Genomic DNA, 20,838 nt, shown 5'->3' with positions numbered 1-20,838 from the left:
TTATCCTACAACAAGCTTTATTTATTCTCTTTTTGTAAATACAGCTTAAAAAAAATCTAAAAATACACTTTCTTGAGTGGCACTCCATAACCAGCCATTAACATGTAAATGTAACAATTGAGAAGTTCAGGTAAATTTGGTTTGAAAGCTTTAATAATATGTAGTTAGGCTACTTATGCACCACTGTGAATTCATTTTTGATTAAAGGTTTAAATATAAAACAGTTATTTCATACAAGAGTAATGAATGCATTTTAAAATAGTTTAAGGAATTTTGTGTAACAGTCCACCCCCAAAGACTTGGCTCAAGATTGTTTTATATCATTTTTCAGACTAAAAAAAAAGGTCTGTAGGCTCCCCCCCCGCTAAATCTGCCAAAACACGTACTTTCTGATCCGGACCTAACCAGCACCTGGTGCAACAACACTTGCTGGGATGGGGCCCCCATAAACCTCCGGCACCACCCTCATCCTGCTTAAATCCCCAGGGCACAAGCTTGCATACACCCAAAAGTAAAACAAATTGAAAATCAACCAAATATGGGCCATATACAAAAAAAGACATTTCCATTTCCTACAAAATCTCATACAACTTACAACGAATAATACAGTGTTTGCACACAATACAAGAATGAAATCATAAAGCTTTGCATACATTTGCATCATACAATGTATAATAGGCAGCATAAGTGACAGTTATGTAAATGGATTCAGATGATAAGTCTATAAAACAAAACTAGATTTAGTGTTAAATCACGTTTATTAATTTCCCTTAAAAGTAACAAGCCTCAAGCTACTTAAATATACAAAACAGAGGCAAATCCTATCAATGGAGGAAAAAACAAAAACAGTCATGTTTCATGGCCAACATGGCCCTCAATGCCAACAGCAAAAAGTATCCAAGAACCTCAAACCGTAATTTATTCACTGCATAATTCAAATTCAACAACAAAAGGTGTCTTCACACGCTATTCATTGCTGCTTCAATGAGAAAACATTGTTCCAGGACCTCCTAATGTGAAAGAATGTTCACAACTCTGAGTGTACTAAAGACTCGGGCAGGTGGAGGGGAGGGATCCGAGTCTCCCTGTAACCTAAAGTTTGTACAGTGTAAATCCAGCTTTCCAGTCTAGTTAGTATTTCTTTGAATTTCAACCATGAACCCAATAGGGAAAATACCAGGTGGCCCATTCAAACGAGAGGCCACTTTAGGGACAGTTTACAGAAGAGCATTGATATTCAGCCATCACAAAGAGACCGTCGGCGTCTCTTCACAGTTACAGCTGCGTGTTGAACTTCTGCAGCTCCCATGTTACTTTTCAACCATCCTCTAAATATTATCATCATCAATCTAAAAACATTGATGTAAATGCAAAATTCATTTGCACAGAAATAAAACTATTAACATAAGAGGTCCTGGATGTTTCTAACAATTTTAGTGTCTCGTTTTTAAGTTTTTCATTCTTATTGCATTTACAGCATATTTCAGACAAGGAAAACGGAATGCACCAATATTGAAGTATAACAATCAGTTGGTCTTACTGTAGATCTCATTTCTACATTGTGCCTGGTTTCATGTCCACCTCTAGTGGAGGAATTTATTAGAGCACACATGCTCGAAAAACAGAGGTTCCTCTCTGAAAGGTGTTCCATGAAATAGTGGAAAGACACATCCAGGTGCTCCCAAATACATTTTACAAGACGTTCTCACATAAAGACTAGTTTCTCTGTTATTGTTTTTTAAAATCACCAACACTAAATACACTTTCAAGATCCACAGATGAACAAATACGACTGTGATATCATGACAACAACAAAAACTATAAGAGATTTGGAGGCACATTTTACCAAAAGGCAAATATGGCCAACCACTTGTGCAGTTGATCAGATTACTGATTAAATGAGAGCAATGGAGAACTAATCAGAGATTATGTCCAATGCAAAAGGCACTAGAGATGATAATAACCTATTTTGCACAAATCTGAAGCACATAGCAACTACAGTAATGCATATTCACTAAACAACTGTGCGCATTAATCTACTCCTTTTCTTTTTACATTTCTAAATGTCTTGTGCACCTTTTATAAAGGCTGCATTTCTTATTTATAGTCTTATATTAAAGTCTTATTTATACTGCAATGCTCAAATGTAGAGCCTTTAAATATGTCAGATTTTCTCTTTAGATGTGTATTAGATCTACTGAAAATACTTTAGATTATTTATTAGCATCTAAAAAAGTGAAAGGCATTGTGCAGTATCATGCGTAAAATAAATGACCTCGCAGCAAACAAGGTAAGTGTACCACTAAACTAAAACTACTGTATACATAAATTAAAAATGCCTCAAAACAAGGCATGTGTATTCTGTCAGCGATCCACAAGAGGGGGCAGTTTGTCAAACGTGGACACCCCTTGCTACTATAGTAGAGAAAATGTGCGTTTCATAGTGAAATTAGAATTTCTTGAATTCTAGCTTTTTTTTTCAATACTTGTACAAATACAGCAAAATGACGATGAATTGGATGAACCTTTTGACATAGAGGAATAAACAAACTCTTTCAATAACTAGAAATCTTTGCTAATCCCTTTCAATGGAATCTCTCCAATCTATACTCTATATGTCTGGTTGGAAATGGTGAAAATATTTTTTAAAATCCAGTTAAGACCATACGGATATCAGAACCCCATAATAAAAAGTGACTGATGAGTCTTTTTGTGATTTGGATGTGAATAAGGTCACTGAGTTGTGTTGCTACTCCATCGGGGGATCATCTTTGAGGAAGGGGGAAAACGAAGAACGTACAGTCCGTCCCTTCAAAGCCTGCTGAACGCGGAAGTTGTTGACCATGCTTCTTTGCACCTGCTCTTCGGCCGACGTGAACAGCAAGCTTCGAAACACTGCCAACTGAGAGAAAGAGAAACAAAAAGAATAGGAGAGAAAGTTTAAAAAAAGAAAACATCCAAATATTGGTATTTAGAATGAGAGAAAAAAAAAGGGAGATTATATGTAAAAGACAAACAGGGTGAACAGAGAAAACAGATGTCAGCAGTCAGCCAGATGAGCTTTTCCGTTCCATTTCCCAGGTTACCATGGAGCGGTGGAACATGAAGTCGGAATAACAAACAAGACTCCCAGCAGAGTCCAAACCTCCAGTGTGAGGTGAGTTGAAGCTTAAATTCATAGCTTTCATAAGCTGTTGGTAGTTTGATGTAGGCCCACTGCGCAGACTTTCAGAACACAAACATCTTACATTTATTGAAATAAGCTGCAAAAATCCAAATTGCTCTGATCTTCCACAGCTTTCTGACGTCAAAAGGAAGCAGAATATATACCATACTATTATTCCTAAACACCAGAAGAACTAACGACTAGCGTTAAATGCAAACGTTTGTCAAACCCTGCTCTGTTCCTACACATCTTTTACAATTTAATGGACCATTTTCACACAGTGTGATGACGAGATTCCACAATTATCAACATCTCGTCTCCCGTTCACCACTATAGAAGTTTACCCAACTACGACGACTTCCGCTTCTGAAAACCCTGGAAATGTGAAAAGGGTCTATAGAGATTTTTTTTAGATCCATTTACAATCTAATAGAGGTTTTGCAAAGGGGCTGTTATTGAAGTATGTAGAATTAAAAAACAATACTGGACAGGCACAACAGCAAAGCTAAAGCAGAGATGGAGAACATATTCACTTAAAGGAACACTCCACTGACTCGGCGTAGTAAAAAGTCACGTTGGTTCTAATGACAGAAGTGAGACGGAGAGGGGGAGAGGATTTTTCAGGAGTGACTTTTTACTACGCCGAGTCAAAGTGCTCCCAAGTGCTATTCCGCCATACATTATAGTTATCCTTTTTAAAGCGCCACGTTTTATTTTGTGTCACAATACTTGGTCGTGTAACTACTCGTGTAACTGTATTTAAATAGGGAAAACATGGAGGTGTTTGGTCGCTTTAACTTCATCTCTGTTTGGTTCCTAATGAATGAACTGGGCTAAGCTAAGTGCTATCAAAGTATCGCCGCGCGCCAGAGCGATTGAGTGCACGCACTGAGACGAGAGATGTATGTATCAACTCGTCTTAGTTAAGGGAATAACATAGTTTAATATGAAAAAACGGTGGAGTGTTCCTTTAATGCTAATTTTACATTAGAAGAAGGTGTTTCTTAAAGGTGCAGCAGCAAAAACTGACCATTTAATTCTAAAGGTTGGACAGAAGGTGGAAAATAGTCAAACTATATTATGACTAGAGCCGGACCGATATATCGGCGGGCCGATATTAGGCATTTTCCAAACTATCGGTATCGGCATTTATAATGGCCGATAAATGAATATTTAAAAAATAAAATAAAAGCGGACGAAACACCCTTCAACCATGTTATGAGTGTTGGCGCTGCATAGTTTGTCCACCAGAGGGCACTCTACAAGGAAGATCGCTAACATCAATGAGCTTGGAAATCACAACGAACTTATTCTGCCTAAATAAAGTAATGATTACTGTGTTTATAACTAGCATATCTGTAGTTCCAGTCTCTGCATTGTAAAACGTAAGTTAGGCACGCGAGGAGTGAACATTTAGACATTTAGAAAAGTATCAAACATAGCCTGTGCATAAAAGTTAGCTTTTCTTTTACACGTGTGTGAAATCCAAGTGTGCGTTGCTGACTTCGTTTAGCCGCAGCATTAACGAGTCACATCATGTATTTAGTGCATCACTAAGTAGTAGATTTTAGGAGGCAGGCAGCAAATGATGATTGAAAATGGTTTGTTGTAGCTTGATGGAATAGATGGATAGAATTAAAAGAGTGCAGGTAAAGGGATAAGCAAGTTGACATTGTAATTATAAGGTAGCTTATTATAACATTGACATTTGGCAGACGCTTTTATCAAAAGCAACTTACATTGCATTTCAAGGTACACATTTACAATCTTATCAGTTCTTCACACACACACACACACACACACACACACACACACACACACACACACATTATTACATAATTTAATTATTACTGTCAATATTAATAATAATAGTTGACTTTTTTTTGTTCAAAGGACTTTATTTCATATCTTAAGTTTGTATTTTATACATTATATTTATCAGAACTTAAATATATTCTGTTCTGTTGTGACAATAAAACAAACAAGTTTATTTTTAAACTGCATTATCATATTATTTTAGTAAGGCTGAGGACTCTTAAATAACGACAAATAACTAATGTTAGGGAAATCTGTTCATGTTTTGTTACGCGTTTCTGGATTTTTTTTATATCGGAATATATCGGAATATCGGATTTTTAAATCACCAAATATTTGTATCGGTATCAGCCTTAAAAATCCTTTATCTCTAATTATGACTGTTTTGGATGCAACACTAGACCTCAGGGGAATTCTTTTTGACATTTTACTGCACAATCACACTTAAATTTAGCTGCAGTAATTTACATTGACAATGTTTTGCTGTAAAAGGGATTCATTAAAATCGGCATGAAACAAAAAATTCACTTTATCTGTTTTCTAAATGCATCTTAATGCTCTTGTGAACAATTCATCCATGCGTTTGACTGAGTGACTGAGGCTGGATTTGGCTCATTTATCATTTATTCTGCTTAAACCCCACCCCTTTTTTACAATCAACTGCAACTCCATCCAATCAACAACAACCGATGGATTGAACAGTCCACGTGATGCATTGTTTTCTTACGATAATTCGTTTCATTCACAATACGTTAGAATACGTGAGAACTGATCTGTCGCTAATTACTTTACAGTAAGACTTAAAGATCAACTGACTACCTTGTCCGTGTGTGTAATGTCCACGAATATTACATAGAATAATAGAACATTTTTTATTTCTTTAAATATGCCATTGAGGAAAATATTCCTTTAATTTCCTGTCTCATATCAGCCTCCTACCTGATCGTGACTGACTTCAATATGCTGTTTCATCACAAGCCATGTCACCGCCTCAGTAAGAGGAGGAGTGGTCAGAGAACCTGCGTATGTCCAATAGTCATCGATGTTCTCCGGAAGGAGACATGAAGGGTCGAACTTGGTAAACTCTACCAAGCTATCCTGGGTGACAAAGGATTAGAATATTACATACTGCAAGACTGCACACAAAAAAAATAAATAATAATGTATGCAACAAGATTAACCACCCTCATCCCTCGGTTTCCAAAATATCATTCTCTGAGGTTCTTAATCTCAGTTTATGACTCACAACAGTGCCAGTGTGTACAAAACACAATATTTGATGCCTAACCTTGTGTCTGACTGCTGGCAAAGCATCCACCAGTTTTTGTAGACCCTCGTGCCTCTTTCCAATCTGTGAAAATACCAAATCAAATTAGCTTTTTAATTACAAGGCCTACTAAGCTTAAAGATCCAAGAAGTTTGAGAATAATTACACACATCAGTACCTTAAGAAAGACTCCAATAACAGCTAGTCCATTATCCTCCATAACAGCCTCTTCAAACAAACTGTACTTGTCAGAGTTCCAGTGAACAATATGGAGCTGTGAAAAAAACAAAAAAAAACAGATAAACACTCATGCTAATATGAACTATAATTAAGGGCTCTTTTTCCATTGTGCTTTTTACTTGGTTCAGTTTACGATTACACAATCCTGCAGTTGAACATAGCAGGGTTTTGTGTTTTTTAAGAGCCACGATAGCTTAAACCAACATCCGTACAATCTGACAGTCCTCCATTCATTCTGGCACGATTAGATTGAACCGAGGAGGAGGGAATAAAAGCACTTTACGCAATAGAGGATCCATTTACAGGGCTGAAATCTGAGCTTTCTTTGTTACACGCACTCACACAGACAAATCAGTAAAGCTAAAGGAGTGTTGAGAGCCGTAACAAGGTCACATTCTCACCGGCGCAAACTGGGCTTTTTCACTCACACATGCCTCCTTATGCAAGCGGCTATGATGAGTTAAAAAGTACAGAACTTATCCAGGGTTAGTGCCACATATTCATGGAGGTGACAATCTTTCAGATTTTACAATAGAAATAGTGGGTTGTTCCTAACGGTAAAGTCTCCGCCTTTATTATAGAGAAGCTCTGTCTATTTCGCAAGAGAGAAATGCTTCCTCATTGTAAAAAATGAGTCAGACACTAAGTAGTTTTCATTCTTTGTTGTTTTATAAATCCTTCAAATATACTGAAATCTTACGTAAGGGTACCTCAGCAGGGTAAAGGTGGCGGTCTATGGAGTGTTCAGAGCCCCAGGCGTTGTTCTCTCCCCAGTGGAAATGAAACTGACACAGTCTGAACTGATCCTCCAGTGGTCCTCCCTTCAGAGCTGAAAGTTCATTTCAGTTCACAAAACTTTTAAAACAATGTTTTGTTTTGTTCTTGGTACCAAAATTTTAACCAAGCTCACATAGGAAATTCCTACTTGAAATAAGGGAAGCAAAGCCTCCACCAAAGTAATATATAAAGTTACTATTGTAAAACCATTATTAATTAATATAACTAAAGTCATTTTAATTTATTTTATAGATGACAGTACTTCCTAATGCAGTTTTATTTTAGCAACTGTAGTACCAAACATACTATGGATACCATAGCAAATTTTAAAATTAACACAATGAAGATGACTTACTGGATTTGTCAGTGGTGTCGTCATACTCGACCAGAAAAGAGTAGCCATTGTTCCAGATCTGCTGGCAGGTCCTTGGGTCATACTGGACCTTCAGCGGTCTGAGCTGCGGATCAAAGACGCTTCTACGCTCCACGATGTCAATAGGTGACTGGCGATCTCCACCGGGAATAGCAAGTGGCCCCTGCCACATCGGATGTACTGGGGAGAGAATGACCGGTCAGGATAGGGAAACCTAGCAATCTAGGCAGCATTTTAGCTATAAAAAATTAAAAAAATGTGCAAAAACAAACATGATGCTCCAAAATGCTGTCTAGACAGGCAGCACACTAGGCTTTTAGACAGTCTGACAACAGCACAAGACATTTCAGAAAATGTATGCAGCTTTTTACAACAAATATGACAAAAACAGCTGAATAAAAATGCTTTATAAAACATACAGTACACTAGATAGATAGATAGATAGATAGATAGATAGATAGATAGATAGATAGATAGATAGATAGATAGATAGATAGATAGACATAAACCTACATTTTATGGCACACAGGGCAGCCTCACATGTTGCGTTATACATTTTTTCTGATTCTAAAATTAAATGCTTAAAATCCCAACAGGAAAAAAGCAGCAAAAATAAATCCAACACAAAGCGGCACCAAGAGCCGACGAGCCGTCCTTCTGGAATGTGTTAGAGAAGTAAAAGTCGAAAAGAAACTATGCTTCCTCCTGTGACTCGATAACTCAAAAGAAGAAGAAGAAGAAGAGGAAAAAAACTGACGTTTGGAATGTCAGGGAAAAACTGACTGTAACGCTTAACAGGAAGACAGTCAGCAGAGTTGCATGCCACATTTATGAATAGACATTGCGTTGGGAACGTTATAGCCAATCCTTGAGCAAACATGAACACAAGTTCCTACATACAGCAAGAAGGTTTGCCATCGGAGCTCTTCTTACACAATAACTGCTTATATTGTGGTCACATGATCTAGATTCAACAAAAGGAATTAAATCAGCCAGAGAATGTGACCAACGGGCCTTTCATGAGATTAAAATGGCCTTTACTTTCATTCCTGTCCACCATTTAAGTGGTGTAGTAAAAGGGGATTATAACTGTCCTGACACATTTTGTGGTAAGCAAACACAGCATGGGTTCTAACTATAACTCTTATAAAATCTCAAAAGACATACTTATTTAAGCTTAGTCTTTGATTAAATGTAAATTAAAATAAACTTTTGTAATAAACTTGATTTGGGATGTTTACTCTGTAATTTTCATTACCAAAACCATGTAGATGTCAGACCACAATAACTAAAAAATTTTTATTTTTTTTTTGGCAACACTTCACAATAAGATTTCATTTGTTAACATTAGTTGATGCATTAACTAACATGATCAAACAATGAGCAATACATTTGTTACAGTATTTATTCATAATGTTAGTTATTAAAAATACAGTTGTTCATTGTTCATGTTAGTTTACAGCGCATTAACTAATGTTAAGAAATATTTTTGATTTTAACAATGCATTAGTAAATTATGAAATTAACATTAACTAAGATTAATGAATGCTGTAAAAGTATTGTTCATTCTTAGTTTCATGTAAAGTGGTTAACTAATGTAATGAATTCTATTTCTTTGCTAATTTTCTCTTGTTTTAACAACTAGGCTATTTAATCTTTATTTATTTAACTTTAACTGTTCTTTGCTTTTATGAGGTGTTCAATGTGAGGCTTAAACAATTAAAATCGGAAAAGACTGGCTTTATGCGTTGATAAACTAATCGGGTTCAGATAAGACAAGGTCTACACAATAGAAATGAAAGCTATAAGCAGCTTCTAATTGCATGGTAAAGATATGAGTACAAACATATACAACAGTTATAATAATAATATTCAAGAATAGGACATTTTTACATGATATACTTCTTGCATGCAAACCAATTACAAAAATTATGAAATCTAAGTTTATAAATAACTCCCACTGAGAGACAGCTTTGTTTAGCCTAAAATTATAACCTTGTGTCCAACTCATTCTTGCAAAAATTACATAAAAAAACACTTTTATGAGTTTTTTAATGTTCTTTATTTGCCTACTTGCTACAACCTGATAAAACTATATTTTTAAAAGCTCTTACAGACAACAACTTGTGACTTATATTGCATCTTCAGGGCTGTTTTCAAAGAAATGTTCTGCAGACATCATAAACATGGCCCATATACCTTGTGGGCGTGGCCTGTGGAAAAACAGTGACATGTAAAACATGTAGAGCACGATGTAAAAGGATGGGGTTATTTCACAATTCATACATCCAAAATGATACCACGCAAGGTGTATTTGCCACACAAAAACGATGCACAACGCATTACTGCAGCTGTCCTGACATAATCAATGCAGTGATCATTTATCATCGTGTTTCATGTAAACATTCTCTGTCATTCAAAACCCGGAAGTCATTCAGGAGGGCGGTGTCGCTGATATTAAACATACACATTGTGACTCCATAATCATCATCCCAGCCATAAATTACATTATAACATCTGTAATAAAACTTAGAGGTAAGAGAATGAAAAATAGTGCACAAGTGGCCCATCAAAAATACCAAACATTCGAGGGCCCGGGAAGGGGGTACTATTTACATAACGCAAAAACTTCAGCAAAAAAACAAACAAACAAAAAGTACGTACAGCAAAAAAACACTAACCTTGACTCAGGGCTAGTTTGCTGGAGCATGCACTCAGGTTGCATGCCCGAGCAGGTATCCAGCGCTGACTTCTGACATGATTCACCAGATGTCTGTGTATCTGTCGACCGAGAGGCGCTACGATCGCTGTCAGTGTCACCATGGTGTGTTCAGTTCACTTTACCAATCTAAAAATGAATTATGAAGGACCAAACTGCCTAAAGACTCGGATTAAAACTTAAAAGCTTGATTAATTGAAGGTGTCACTCCACGCCAAGTGAAATATAACGTAAGTCCTTTAGCGTGCGCGCTCGCGCAGAGCTCGTGCCAACAACACTGAACTAACTTAGTCTCGCGCCCTCCCGATTGGCGGATGAAGGTAAAAAAAAAAGAGCTGGTTAACACCCACCAAACTACGAATGGGAATCTAGATGTTTCCAATTGTCTCGGTCTTACGAAACTCAAAAGGCTTTTGTTTGTAGTCGAGACAGCAGGGCGAAATGTGGACGAACAGGTTTAAATATCCCAGTAGATGGTGGATAAAATGGAGGACTAGGTCCAGTTGGGGGTCGTGTGTCCCGCCTCAATCCAATCAGCTTCATCCTCTGAGGGGCGTTGGGTCTTAATTATATGCGGAGGCTGGACCAACATTCAAGGTTTATTTAGGGTATTTATTTAATGAAATATGCACATTAAAACTGGGTTATTGTGGTGACCATAATATTATAAATAAATATTTATAACAAATTGTTGTGTTACTTTTTTCATGTAAGTTTTAATTATGTTTATTGTCATATCATGCATCCCGCATATCATGCATTTTTATGCCTAGTAAAACTAATTTAGAGCCAACATAATTTGCATTTACAATAATAAATGATGCTAAAAATCATACTTAGATAAAAGCAAATACGTCTTAAAATGCAACTTGTTTTGAGTTTGATTGTCCAAAACTTATATGGTTATGTTAATGAAAAAAATGTTGTAAAAGAAAAATCGCTCTATAACCCTTAAAAAGAACATCGAGTGCACTCATTCAATCCCATAATGCACCTCAAAAACTACGGCCGGGCCGATGTGAGCGTCCAGCACATGGTCCAGCAAAATAAATTCCCTCGTCTTTTTTTTTTTCCCTTTCCTTTACGAAACTAACATTTCTAAATTATTGCTCCAAATGTATTCGAGATGGTATTACATATTTGTCGTGTACAATATATTTTTCTACAAAGACTATTTTCTTATATCACGCAGACGGAAGAAATAAATATCTAGACCAAAAAAAAACAAACAAAAAACATTGACCATCGCCCACAAAACATGCCACTGAAAACGTAAACCTTGTATTTTACTTGGGGTGCCAACTAGGGGAAGGGTAAACGGGTCACGTAGCATCTTATGAACCCTACTGAGTCTGACGACATCTATCACGTGAACTGTGGACTCTTGACACCTACGTGAGTAATAAGTGAAAACAGAATGTTCTTACGTCAAACATTCTAAATGTAAACAACGTGCAATTAGGACATTGTACCCTTTCAAGAAGCTTTTATGATGAATAAAGGTTAAATGAGATGATGTCCTTTATTCAGCTCCTCAGTTTGGTCAGTAAATGAGGCATGACTCCATTTATACTGCTAAAGACAAAATAAGAATGAAACACAATGGTATAAATAGTTGTCTGAGTGTATTTTCTTTTTTTTTTTCCTTCTTTTTTTTTAAGTCACAATATTTTTCATTGCGGTGCTAAAGCAAAGCAACAGAAGATAGACAAGCCATCATACAGTAATAGTGTTACTGTACAATGATTTGGTTATTTTGAAATATTACTGAGGTTGGCAACAAAAACAACCTGTAATAAATATGGAATATGGTTTTTAAGATGAAAAATGCATTCAAATACCGTGTCACCTTTTCTAAAACACTGCAAAATACCAGGACACACATTTTGTAAAAAATACAAAGTTGAAAAGCATTTTATCCATCTGAGGAAAACCTAACCGAGTGCAGTTCATAACTCAGCCGTTTTCTGTTCCCAAAAAACAAAGGACAGAAGGAAAAGACGACATCCATTGAGCTTGAACCATATTGTACAGATATATTTACATGTTTGGTAAGAGAAACAGTACAAAAAATCAACTTGAGGAAAGTCCTCTATTGTTGGGCAGGTGATATCTTGTCAAAGATGCTAGTCTAGAGCGATGATGTCTTCATCATCATCGGCCGGCTGCTGGTCGAGGCGTTTGCGCTTAGACGCAGAATCGTCTGTTTCAGCATCATGATGCTTCCTCTTGCGGTTACTAGACTCCGGGGAAGTTTCCATGGTGCTCGAGGACGGTTCTTCGTCTGAGTCTACGATGAGGATGTCATCATCCTCTGCAGCTGCTGCAAACACACAGATAGAGTATTCATAAACAGCAATGATGAAATTAAAATTCTGTCATTGCAATGCTGGATTATTTTCTTTCGCCCGTGAAACACAGATGATGTTCAGCAGAACTGAAATATAAATCTGGATTTTTTTTAATGCAAAACTCCAAAATGACAGAAAGCAAGTATGAGTACTGTGTGCTTTATTACATGTTTTTTGGAGAAATGTGATAGTTTTGCACGAGGAACCATTGAAAATGCAGGTTTGGAATGATATTTTTCATTTTCAAGTGAACTATTCCTTTAAAAAGCTGATGTTTTGCCAAAGGTTTGCAGGCAATCAATGCTGTTCTTACCTTTAGATGAGGTAGAAGGCTGGGCAGAATCTTTGTTACCGTTGGCAATGTTTTTCCCTTCTTCCGGGGCACTGGGAGTTGGCGCCTTATCCGGGGCGTCACCCACTACTTCAAACTCAACATCCTTTTCCAATTCCTCACTACAATACATGTAAGAATACTTTTAATGTTCAAGAAAGGGCAAAGTAGTATCCTCTTAGCCAAATGAACACACCAACCTGTGAATGACATTGACCAGAAGTGTGTAATCCTGTAGGAAGTCATCTGCTTGAAGACGGCTCCCGTTTCGAATCCCAAAGTCGGACAAAAACTTGTTATTGTTTGCTATAGAGAAACAGAGACACCAAAACATTAAAGCAAAGCTCAGAGTTTTGTTATAGTAGAGAAAGATGCCCTCTAGAGGCAGACTTAATTCACACCTTCTGTCTCTCCTTCCTCCGAGGAGATGAGGATTGTTCCCTTTCCATCCTCAATTTGCACATCTGGTGCCACCATGCCAAACTTCTCCTTCAGTATCTGAAAAAGCATCACCGTGAATATAAATAAGAACTTTCCAATCCAAACTTTAACCTCTCATCGAGGTCACACAAAGATCAGCATCTAAAACAAAGCTTGAGCACTGAAAAACTTGTCAGTACCTTGTCCTGAAGAGCTTGCACAATGGTTTTGTGCACATTAAGTTTGACTGTGACCTCAGGTTTGCTAGTACACACGTAACAGTTGGGATTGGGAGGATCCAGCGCACACGGTACGAGAAGCTTTTTCCTGGGGTTCGGCTGCTTGTTCAGAAAGATCTAAAGAGAAACATAATAATTAAAACCATAACTCCCAACTAAACCACTTGACAAAACTTTCAAAACAGGAAAAGGTCAAAATGTTCTTCACAACTGTAGAGATGTAATCAAATTAAACCAAGTGAGAAAAAGAAATATAAAGATCTGTTAGATAACACAGGATATGATGCAATTCAGCTGTCAAATTTCTGATCATAATCTTTGAAATGAACAACCGCAAGCTCACCGTGCGACACTGTTCGAAGTCTGAGTTGAGAATTTTGAGTCCTTCCAGAACAATGAGACCAGCAATGATAGCATTAGTGGTGGCTATTGCTGGAATGATGTTTCCTGCCATGGCTAAGAGAAGACAACATGGTTTTAAGTCACATTGAATTCAGAACCAACTTTTTATTGAAACATCATTCAGAAGCATGTTGTTTATTTGTTTCATTTGTTTGTTGGCGCTTTTCCACTGCGTGGTATGACTCGGCTCGCTTTACTTGGGCTCGGTTTGCTTTTCCACTGCAGTTTAGTCCCGCTTCAAAGTGGGTGGGATTATAGTGTGGGCCGCCACCTCGTCTAATGACCAAGATACAGCCATTTCTTTTTTTCCAAGTTGCGTATGACGGTCTCTCTAACACATTTTAGTATCGGTACGGCTTGCTTGAAAACCTCAACCGAGGTGATACTAAAAAAAAGTACCAGGTACTAGGTACTGTACACAGTGGAAAACCCCCTAAAAGTGTGCCATACCATGCAGTGGAAAAGTGCCACAATATTGTTTTTAAACCACAACTAAAAAGAATTTCAAATAATGTAAGAATCACAGAGACCACACAGCCTTGAAATCACTTACATTTGACATCAAAGCGGCTTTTCATGTTCATGCTGAAGACGTTCATTCGCAAGTTTGAAGCTGCTGTTACGAAGTCCATGGCTGGAGGATCATCCTGAAAATAGCACCACAAATGTAAATTCATGCTGAACAATCTTTAATAATTAGAAATTAAAACTGCATTTATTTTATTTTGATTAAATATATAGAAATTGACAGATAGCGATGATATTTTTTTTATATAATTCAACACTTTTGCTTGTTAAAAAAAATATCTGCATTATTACTCCAGTCTACAGTGTCACATGATCCTTCAGAAATCATTTAAATAAGCTTATTGCTGCACTAGAAACATTTCTTATGATCAATGTTAAAATCAGTTGTGCAGCTTAATATTTCTGTAGAAACCATAACCATTTTGAATTAATTCTGCTGGACACTCACATTGGCCTGACCACTGAGTGTATTGGTTGTTCTCTAGTTTGAACCCGTTCCCATAACCATAACTTTTGGACAATTCAAGCCATTTTGTGGAAACTCACCTTGTCCCAGACTAGCTCTGCACCCTCACCCTTCTCTCTCAGCTGAGATCGGAGAGTTTCTACACTGCGTTGGAAGAGCTGAGCGTAACCCAGAACACCCAACACCTGCTGGTCCTTCAGACCTGTGCCACAGGCCTCCTCCTGAGAACATGCTTTGACACACACCATACAGCCTCATTAAACACAATTTTAAATTTCATATATTTGTTTACATAACTAGATTTAACTCATAAACAGACTCACCATGCTGCTGGATTTCCACCCAGTCTAGAGGTAATGGGGCTTTCCTCTTTTTCCACAACTTATCCATGGTCAACAGATACATAATGTCATCTTTAAAAAGCTGAAAGGAAGCACAAGATCACTTTTAGACCGCTTCTAAAAGAACGGACTGGATAATGATGTAATGTCAGTAGGGGTGTGATGATACATCGTAATATCGAGATATAAAAAATTCCGATGACATGTATCTTTGATGTAAACAATATGATTTGCGATACTAGTTAGTTTTATCCAAGACTTAGTTTACTGTATTTCTAAATTGTAATTCACCCAAAAATGTAAATTCTGTCATGTACTCACCCTCATGTTGTTTCTAATTTATAAGATTTTCGTTCATCTTCTAAACACAAATTAAGATTTCTGTCCCTCAATTTAAAGTCAATTCCCCTATAAAAAGTGCATACATTATTTATATCTGTGAAAGTATTAGGGATGGGCGTTTCAAGCCAAAATAATATTCGATGATCGATGATTAGATTTTGACCACTTCATTAAATTTAATTTTGTAGAAAGCCTTTCTTTAAAGTGAATTTCATTTTGTATAAATTGTATCTTAATTTTAATCAATGTTTCAATCAATCAAATGTCTGGATTTACGAAATAAGAAGCAAATATAGCAGACAATATAAAATAATTGAAATGTCTCCTTGCTATATCTGACACATTCATAATCATTACTTTTACTGGTTCTTTGTGGCAAGCTTTATGCATGCGGTTGAGTGCGGAATAGGCTATATATATATATATATATATATATATATATATATATATATATATATATATATATATATATATATATATATATATATATATATATATATATATATGTGTATATATATATATATATATATATGTATATATGTATATATATATATATATATATATATGTATATATGTATATATGTATATGTATATATGTGTATATATATATATATATATATATATATATATATATGTATATGTGTATATATATATATATATATATATATATATATATATACATACATACATACACACACACACACACACACACACATATATATATACATATACATATATATATATATATATATATATATATATATATACACATATATACATATATATATACACATACACAACGGTATATATATTACTTAACCTCATTATTTAGTATTCTCTCCAAAATATATTTAAGTAATTAAATTAATATAAATATGCAATAAGTTGACTAAAGGCGTAAATGAACAACTGCAAGTCGACTAGATTGGCAGCGTCAACCTCTGGTTATGAATGCGTCACCACCGAAAACAGTGCGATTTTTGTCTTAAAAAAAAAATCCCCATATCTATTCGATATTCTATAATTAAACAACTTATCGAATATTCAAAAATCATGACTCATCCCTAGCAAGTGTGTGTGTCTAACATAATTCTTTTAATTCATAAGGCTTTTCAGGTTCAGGTTTTTTATTCTGGTTTCACCACTGCCCTGTGCATGCAGGACAAACTCCCAAGTTTATTCCAAATTTAGCATTTTAATCAACAGTAAATTTTTTGTTAACTTGTTACCATGTCTTAGAAGTAATAACCCTCTTCTTTATTTTGGCTTAAAGTATCGCAATAGTATTGTATCATGAGTTCAGTATCGTATCGTGACACAAGTGTATTGTTACACCCCTAAACACCAAGCTTGCAAAAGAGCTTGCACCTTGTTGAAGAGTTTGACGGGATCGAAGCCTGTTGATCGAGCCCACTCTTTAGTGGACACCCGCTTGATGTCTCCGTCCTGATCTGAGGCTGTAGCTCGGGCTGCTGCATCTGCGAGGTTCCCTGTGGTTGATAAACAATGCACAAGCATATTTTCATCAAACGGTCCCAATAAAAAACGACAGCATGTTGAGAATTAGTTAACTTGCATTACATACCCGACAGAACAAGTTTCCATAAATAAATATAAAGGTAGTTTCTGGATTCTATACAACAAATCGTACATTATTTTTTGTTCAAGTATATATAAAAGCACCCTACCACACAAATAATCACCACTGTAGTAGTAAATAAGGTGTTGTAAATGTGCGGCTACTCACAAGCAGCCTCGGGGTCAGCCGTGTCGGGCGATACCTCCTGATCCGCATCCTCTTCGCCAAAAAGCTGACTATGGGAGCAATTCAATATGATATGTAAGCTTAGGGCAATTTAATTAGCTCTCAAAACCAAGACAATCCACCCACAACAGGCCTGTATTCATACAGCATTTCACTTGACAAAAATATCACCAGCTAAACATAAACTCAAAGGTTTTCCACCACAACCAGCCAAAAAAAGGTTTGGTTTGAAAAAAAAACTATAGCAGAAATATATTACCATTGTACCATACAATGTACTTCTCAAAGTAATAATAATACTAATAAAAAATTAAAGAATATCACAGCATATTTCATCCATATTTTAAATTAAACTGTAAACAACTGTTGTGCAGCACTGTTTACCAAACAATTAAAGGTATTGTTCAAATTTCATTTGATCATTTAAAATATTAATGCGGCAAAGTATTACACATTAATTTGATTTCCATCATTTTTGATAATAAATGTGTATTAAATTATAAAACAAGGAATATAGAAAAAGGCAAAAACTAAACATTTCACACTATTATTATTTTTATTATAAAAATGTTAAGACATTATAAAATTGTTTTAAAGTAAAAAATTATGAAGTCAGTTGATTAGAAATCCTTTTTAATTATTAAAACTTAACATTAAAAACAGAATAGAAAAAAAACTGAACAGAAAACATTCTGGAATTTGGGGAAAAATAAAAACGTAATTTGGGAGAGAAATAAAACTGATCTCATAGGGCTCTAGATTAGGAACTACATCAGTTTAGTCACTGAGATGAGATGGGACAGATGTTATCGCAGAGAACTTACTTGAAGAGATATTTGGCCCACACAATGCAGTGAATGGGTTCAGAGGGCGTGTTGCGAATGGTGCAACCTGGGAAGGTTTTCTGTGTAGGTTTAGGCTGGCACTCGTAGCATTCCGTCTGACCCTGCAGTTTGGAAATTTACAAACCATGAATGCCAAGAGTACATTGAAATAAATATACAAAAAAAGTTGCTTTAATAGAAGAGCCTTGCCTTCTTGATAACTGTGACTTGTCCCAGATAGCCAGCCGTGCCGCTCTCGATGAGGGGAATGTCAGCAGCCAAACACATTCTGTTGACGTGATTCCTGGCCGCTGCAAGGACGACAGAAAACACACATTTAAGATGGAATTAAGATAGTGTTCCTTCAGATTTGCTGAATAAATCATACCTCTGTTGTCCAAAGCGTTCATGACAAGTTGGAAATTCCTGAAGAATTCCACATTGTAGTCTGGGCTGCAAGGAGCAAAGACAACAACAATGGAGATCAAACTTTTTGGACAAAGAATTAGAGTTTGATACAGTAACCAGAGACATGTTCATAAGATAAGTCTTTATCTTGGCAATAACGTAACTGGACTCACTTCATGATGCTGTCATGGTAGGCAGTGATGTTCGCAGATGGGCAAAACCGAAGCACGCTCTCCTTGGCAACCTGAAACACACCAAGTTGTCAATGTCTGGTGGATATTTCTAAATCACACACGAGTTGAAGTCAGTTTTTCCATTTACCTGAGCTTTGGACTTCCCAACATGTTTCTTCTGAAACAGGAACTGTCTGTTGAGGTTGCTGACATCAATGGTGTCCAGGTCAATCTGAAAAGAAAAGAAAAAGAGAACAAATTGTTAGTGAAAACCCTGATATCACCATGAACCCACAAAGCATTTTAAAGACACCCTAACAGTTGTCAGGTTGTGTTCCATTGTAACACCGCCTTAATAAAATTATGTACAATTACATAAATAAATAAAACACTTGATATAATCAATCCTTCTTTCAGGAGATACACTCAAGGTCAAATATGTCTCTGCTTTTTAGCACTTTGTGCTTGTTCCCATTTGTCAGTAGGAAACTTTCTTTAATAATCAACCCTGTTACCATGATTTTGTACAGTAAATAACTAATTATTGATAACTGATAATTAAAATAATTCCATCTAACAAACACCTTTACGTTTCATAAGCTTGTGTACAATATGAATAATGGCTTAATAAACTACAAAACAATCAATCCTGCTACCATCAACCCAGTTACTATATTTATTTACTATACTATATACAGTTACCAGAGACTATATCATAACATAAATTACCTTTAGAGATGGCAAGAAGCTGTTTATTAACACTAAAACATTCTTTGTCGGATATCATGTATAAATGTTATATATCAGATTTCATGTTTAAAGAAAATTGCATTTAAAAAAAAAATTTAATAGAAAAAGCACCTTTTAGCGTGATGACCCGGGGAAACTATGGTAATTTAGTATGGCCACAATGGTCAATGTTTTCAAGGGATATTTTACGTCACAGAGCATGGCGCCAAAGAAAAAAAAATCTGTTCTCTATGTTTACGATGAGACGAACAGCATTACTCTATTAAACCGCTTAATGCAACGTGTAATACAATGTTATATACAGTCCATGCCTCTCATTTTCATTGTAGATTATTATAAATGAGGGTCGGTGATAATGGGGCCTGATTCATGCAGCACAAAGAGAGTCCGCCTTCCTCCAACTTACCACTTCAATATTCTTAAAGCCGGTGAGCACCAAGTTTTTCAGCAGCTCGCAACCGATACCTCCCGCCCCGACCACCAACACCCGGCATGAGGAGAGGGAGTCGGCGAGCTCTTTACGGAGAGGTCCCACCAGTTGTGCCATTGTCGGCTCGGCGTTTCGGTGGCGCGGACAAGCAGCAGTTCGATCCTGCGGGGAGGGAAGAAACGCGCGGTGAGTGCGCATGCGCAGAGGTTACAGCGAGCTGCAAAAAAGCGCAGGAGGTTTTACTGGCGACCTCTGCTGGTGCGGCTGAGCTACATTGAATTTCTTGTTAAAGGGATACTCCACTTTAAAGTCGACATGAAATCAAAATTGACCCTATTTACTTTGTTAGCGCATATTACTAGTCTTGTGGTGAACAATTAATCCGTGCAAGTTAATACACAGAAAAAAATTGTTTGCCGTAGTAATCTTTAATCAAAATCTGAAAAGTTACTTCCGGTCTGGAATGGCGTTCCTTTTCTGATGACGTCAGTTTGACGGCTTGGGTTGAAAACGCTTAACCACTCCCCTCAAACCGTTAGTCTGCTATTGAGCAGAGATGGAGAGGAGGAGTGATAAAGTAAAAACCTGCCCTCTGTTCAATATTCCGTTTCACTTGGAAATACGTCACAACACTGGAGAAAAGTCGTTTGCAACTTCCGGTTCACGGGGACTTGACCAGACAGTTTTTGGTACCATTGACTTCCATAGTAT

The 20,838-nt window shown here is 36.5% G+C and overlaps 2 protein-coding genes across 5 annotated transcripts; both read right to left on the bottom strand.

The window, feature by feature from the left end:
* Positions 1-247: 247 nt before the first annotated feature.
* On the bottom strand, positions 248-10,905 carry ca5a (carbonic anhydrase Va). Of its 4 annotated transcripts, XM_084094307.1 has the most exons (8): positions 10,320-10,460; positions 9,753-9,851; positions 7,621-7,818; positions 7,199-7,317; positions 6,427-6,522; positions 6,270-6,332; positions 5,921-6,079; positions 248-2,902 (listed from the first exon to the last, which is right to left on the bottom strand). In XM_084094307.1, the coding sequence occupies exons 2-8, from the start codon at positions 9,778-9,780 to the stop codon at positions 2,750-2,752; spliced, it is 816 nt and encodes a 271-aa protein (XP_083950433.1). In that variant the 5' UTR covers positions 9,781-9,851; positions 10,320-10,460; the 3' UTR covers positions 248-2,749. The 4 variants fall into 4 exon arrangements, with proteins under 4 accessions (XP_083950433.1, XP_083950431.1, XP_083950434.1 ...); XM_084094305.1 differs by lacking the exon at positions 9,753-9,851 and having other exon boundaries at positions 10,320-10,905; XM_084094308.1 differs by lacking the exons at positions 9,753-9,851; positions 10,320-10,460 and adding an exon at positions 10,708-10,898.
* A 1,462-nt stretch (positions 10,906-12,367) lies between these two features.
* On the bottom strand, positions 12,368-20,311 carry uba2 (ubiquitin-like modifier activating enzyme 2). The gene is made up of 17 exons (XM_084094304.1): positions 20,104-20,311; positions 19,096-19,179; positions 18,948-19,018; positions 18,755-18,819; positions 18,577-18,677; positions 18,367-18,488; positions 17,525-17,592; positions 17,146-17,267; positions 15,418-15,517; positions 15,175-15,326; positions 14,654-14,747; positions 14,042-14,154; positions 13,660-13,815; positions 13,441-13,537; positions 13,240-13,345; positions 13,022-13,161; positions 12,368-12,680 (listed from the first exon to the last, which is right to left on the bottom strand). The coding sequence occupies exons 1-17, from the start codon at positions 20,242-20,244 to the stop codon at positions 12,484-12,486; spliced, it is 1,929 nt and encodes a 642-aa protein (XP_083950430.1). The 5' UTR covers positions 20,245-20,311; the 3' UTR covers positions 12,368-12,483.
* Between the last annotated feature and the right edge of the window lie 527 nt (positions 20,312-20,838).

This window comes from Abramis brama (assembly GCF_963993115.1).
Source record: "Abramis brama genome assembly, chromosome: 20".
NCBI lineage: Eukaryota > Metazoa > Chordata > Actinopteri > Cypriniformes > Leuciscidae > Abramis > Abramis brama.
The sequence above is the reverse complement of the archived record's forward strand: the minus strand, read 5'-3'. Positions and strand labels throughout refer to the sequence as shown.

Excerpts from the sequence above, each read along its gene's own strand:
- ca5a (XM_084094305.1), bottom strand. The coding sequence starts at position 10,461 with ATGGTGACACTGACAGCGATCGTAGCGCCTCTCGGTCGACAGATACAC. Across the intron at positions 7,318-7,620 it reads CGACACCACTGACAAATCCA|CTCTGAAGGGAGGACCACTG; the intron begins GTAAGTCATCTT and ends ATGAACTTTCAG. Across the intron at positions 6,333-6,426 it reads TTATTGGAGTCTTTCTTAAG|ATTGGAAAGAGGCACGAGGG; the intron begins GTACTGATGTGT and ends GTATTTTCACAG.
- uba2 (XM_084094304.1), bottom strand. The coding sequence starts at position 20,244 with ATGGCACAACTGGTGGGACCTCTCCGTAAAGAGCTCGCCGACTCCCTC. Across the intron at positions 14,748-15,174 it reads CAGAGCTAGTCTGGGACAAG|GATGATCCTCCAGCCATGGA; the intron begins GTGAGTTTCCAC and ends TGCTATTTTCAG. Across the intron at positions 13,816-14,041 it reads ACTTCGAACAGTGTCGCACG|ATCTTTCTGAACAAGCAGCC; the intron begins GTGAGCTTGCGG and ends GTTTCTCTTTAG.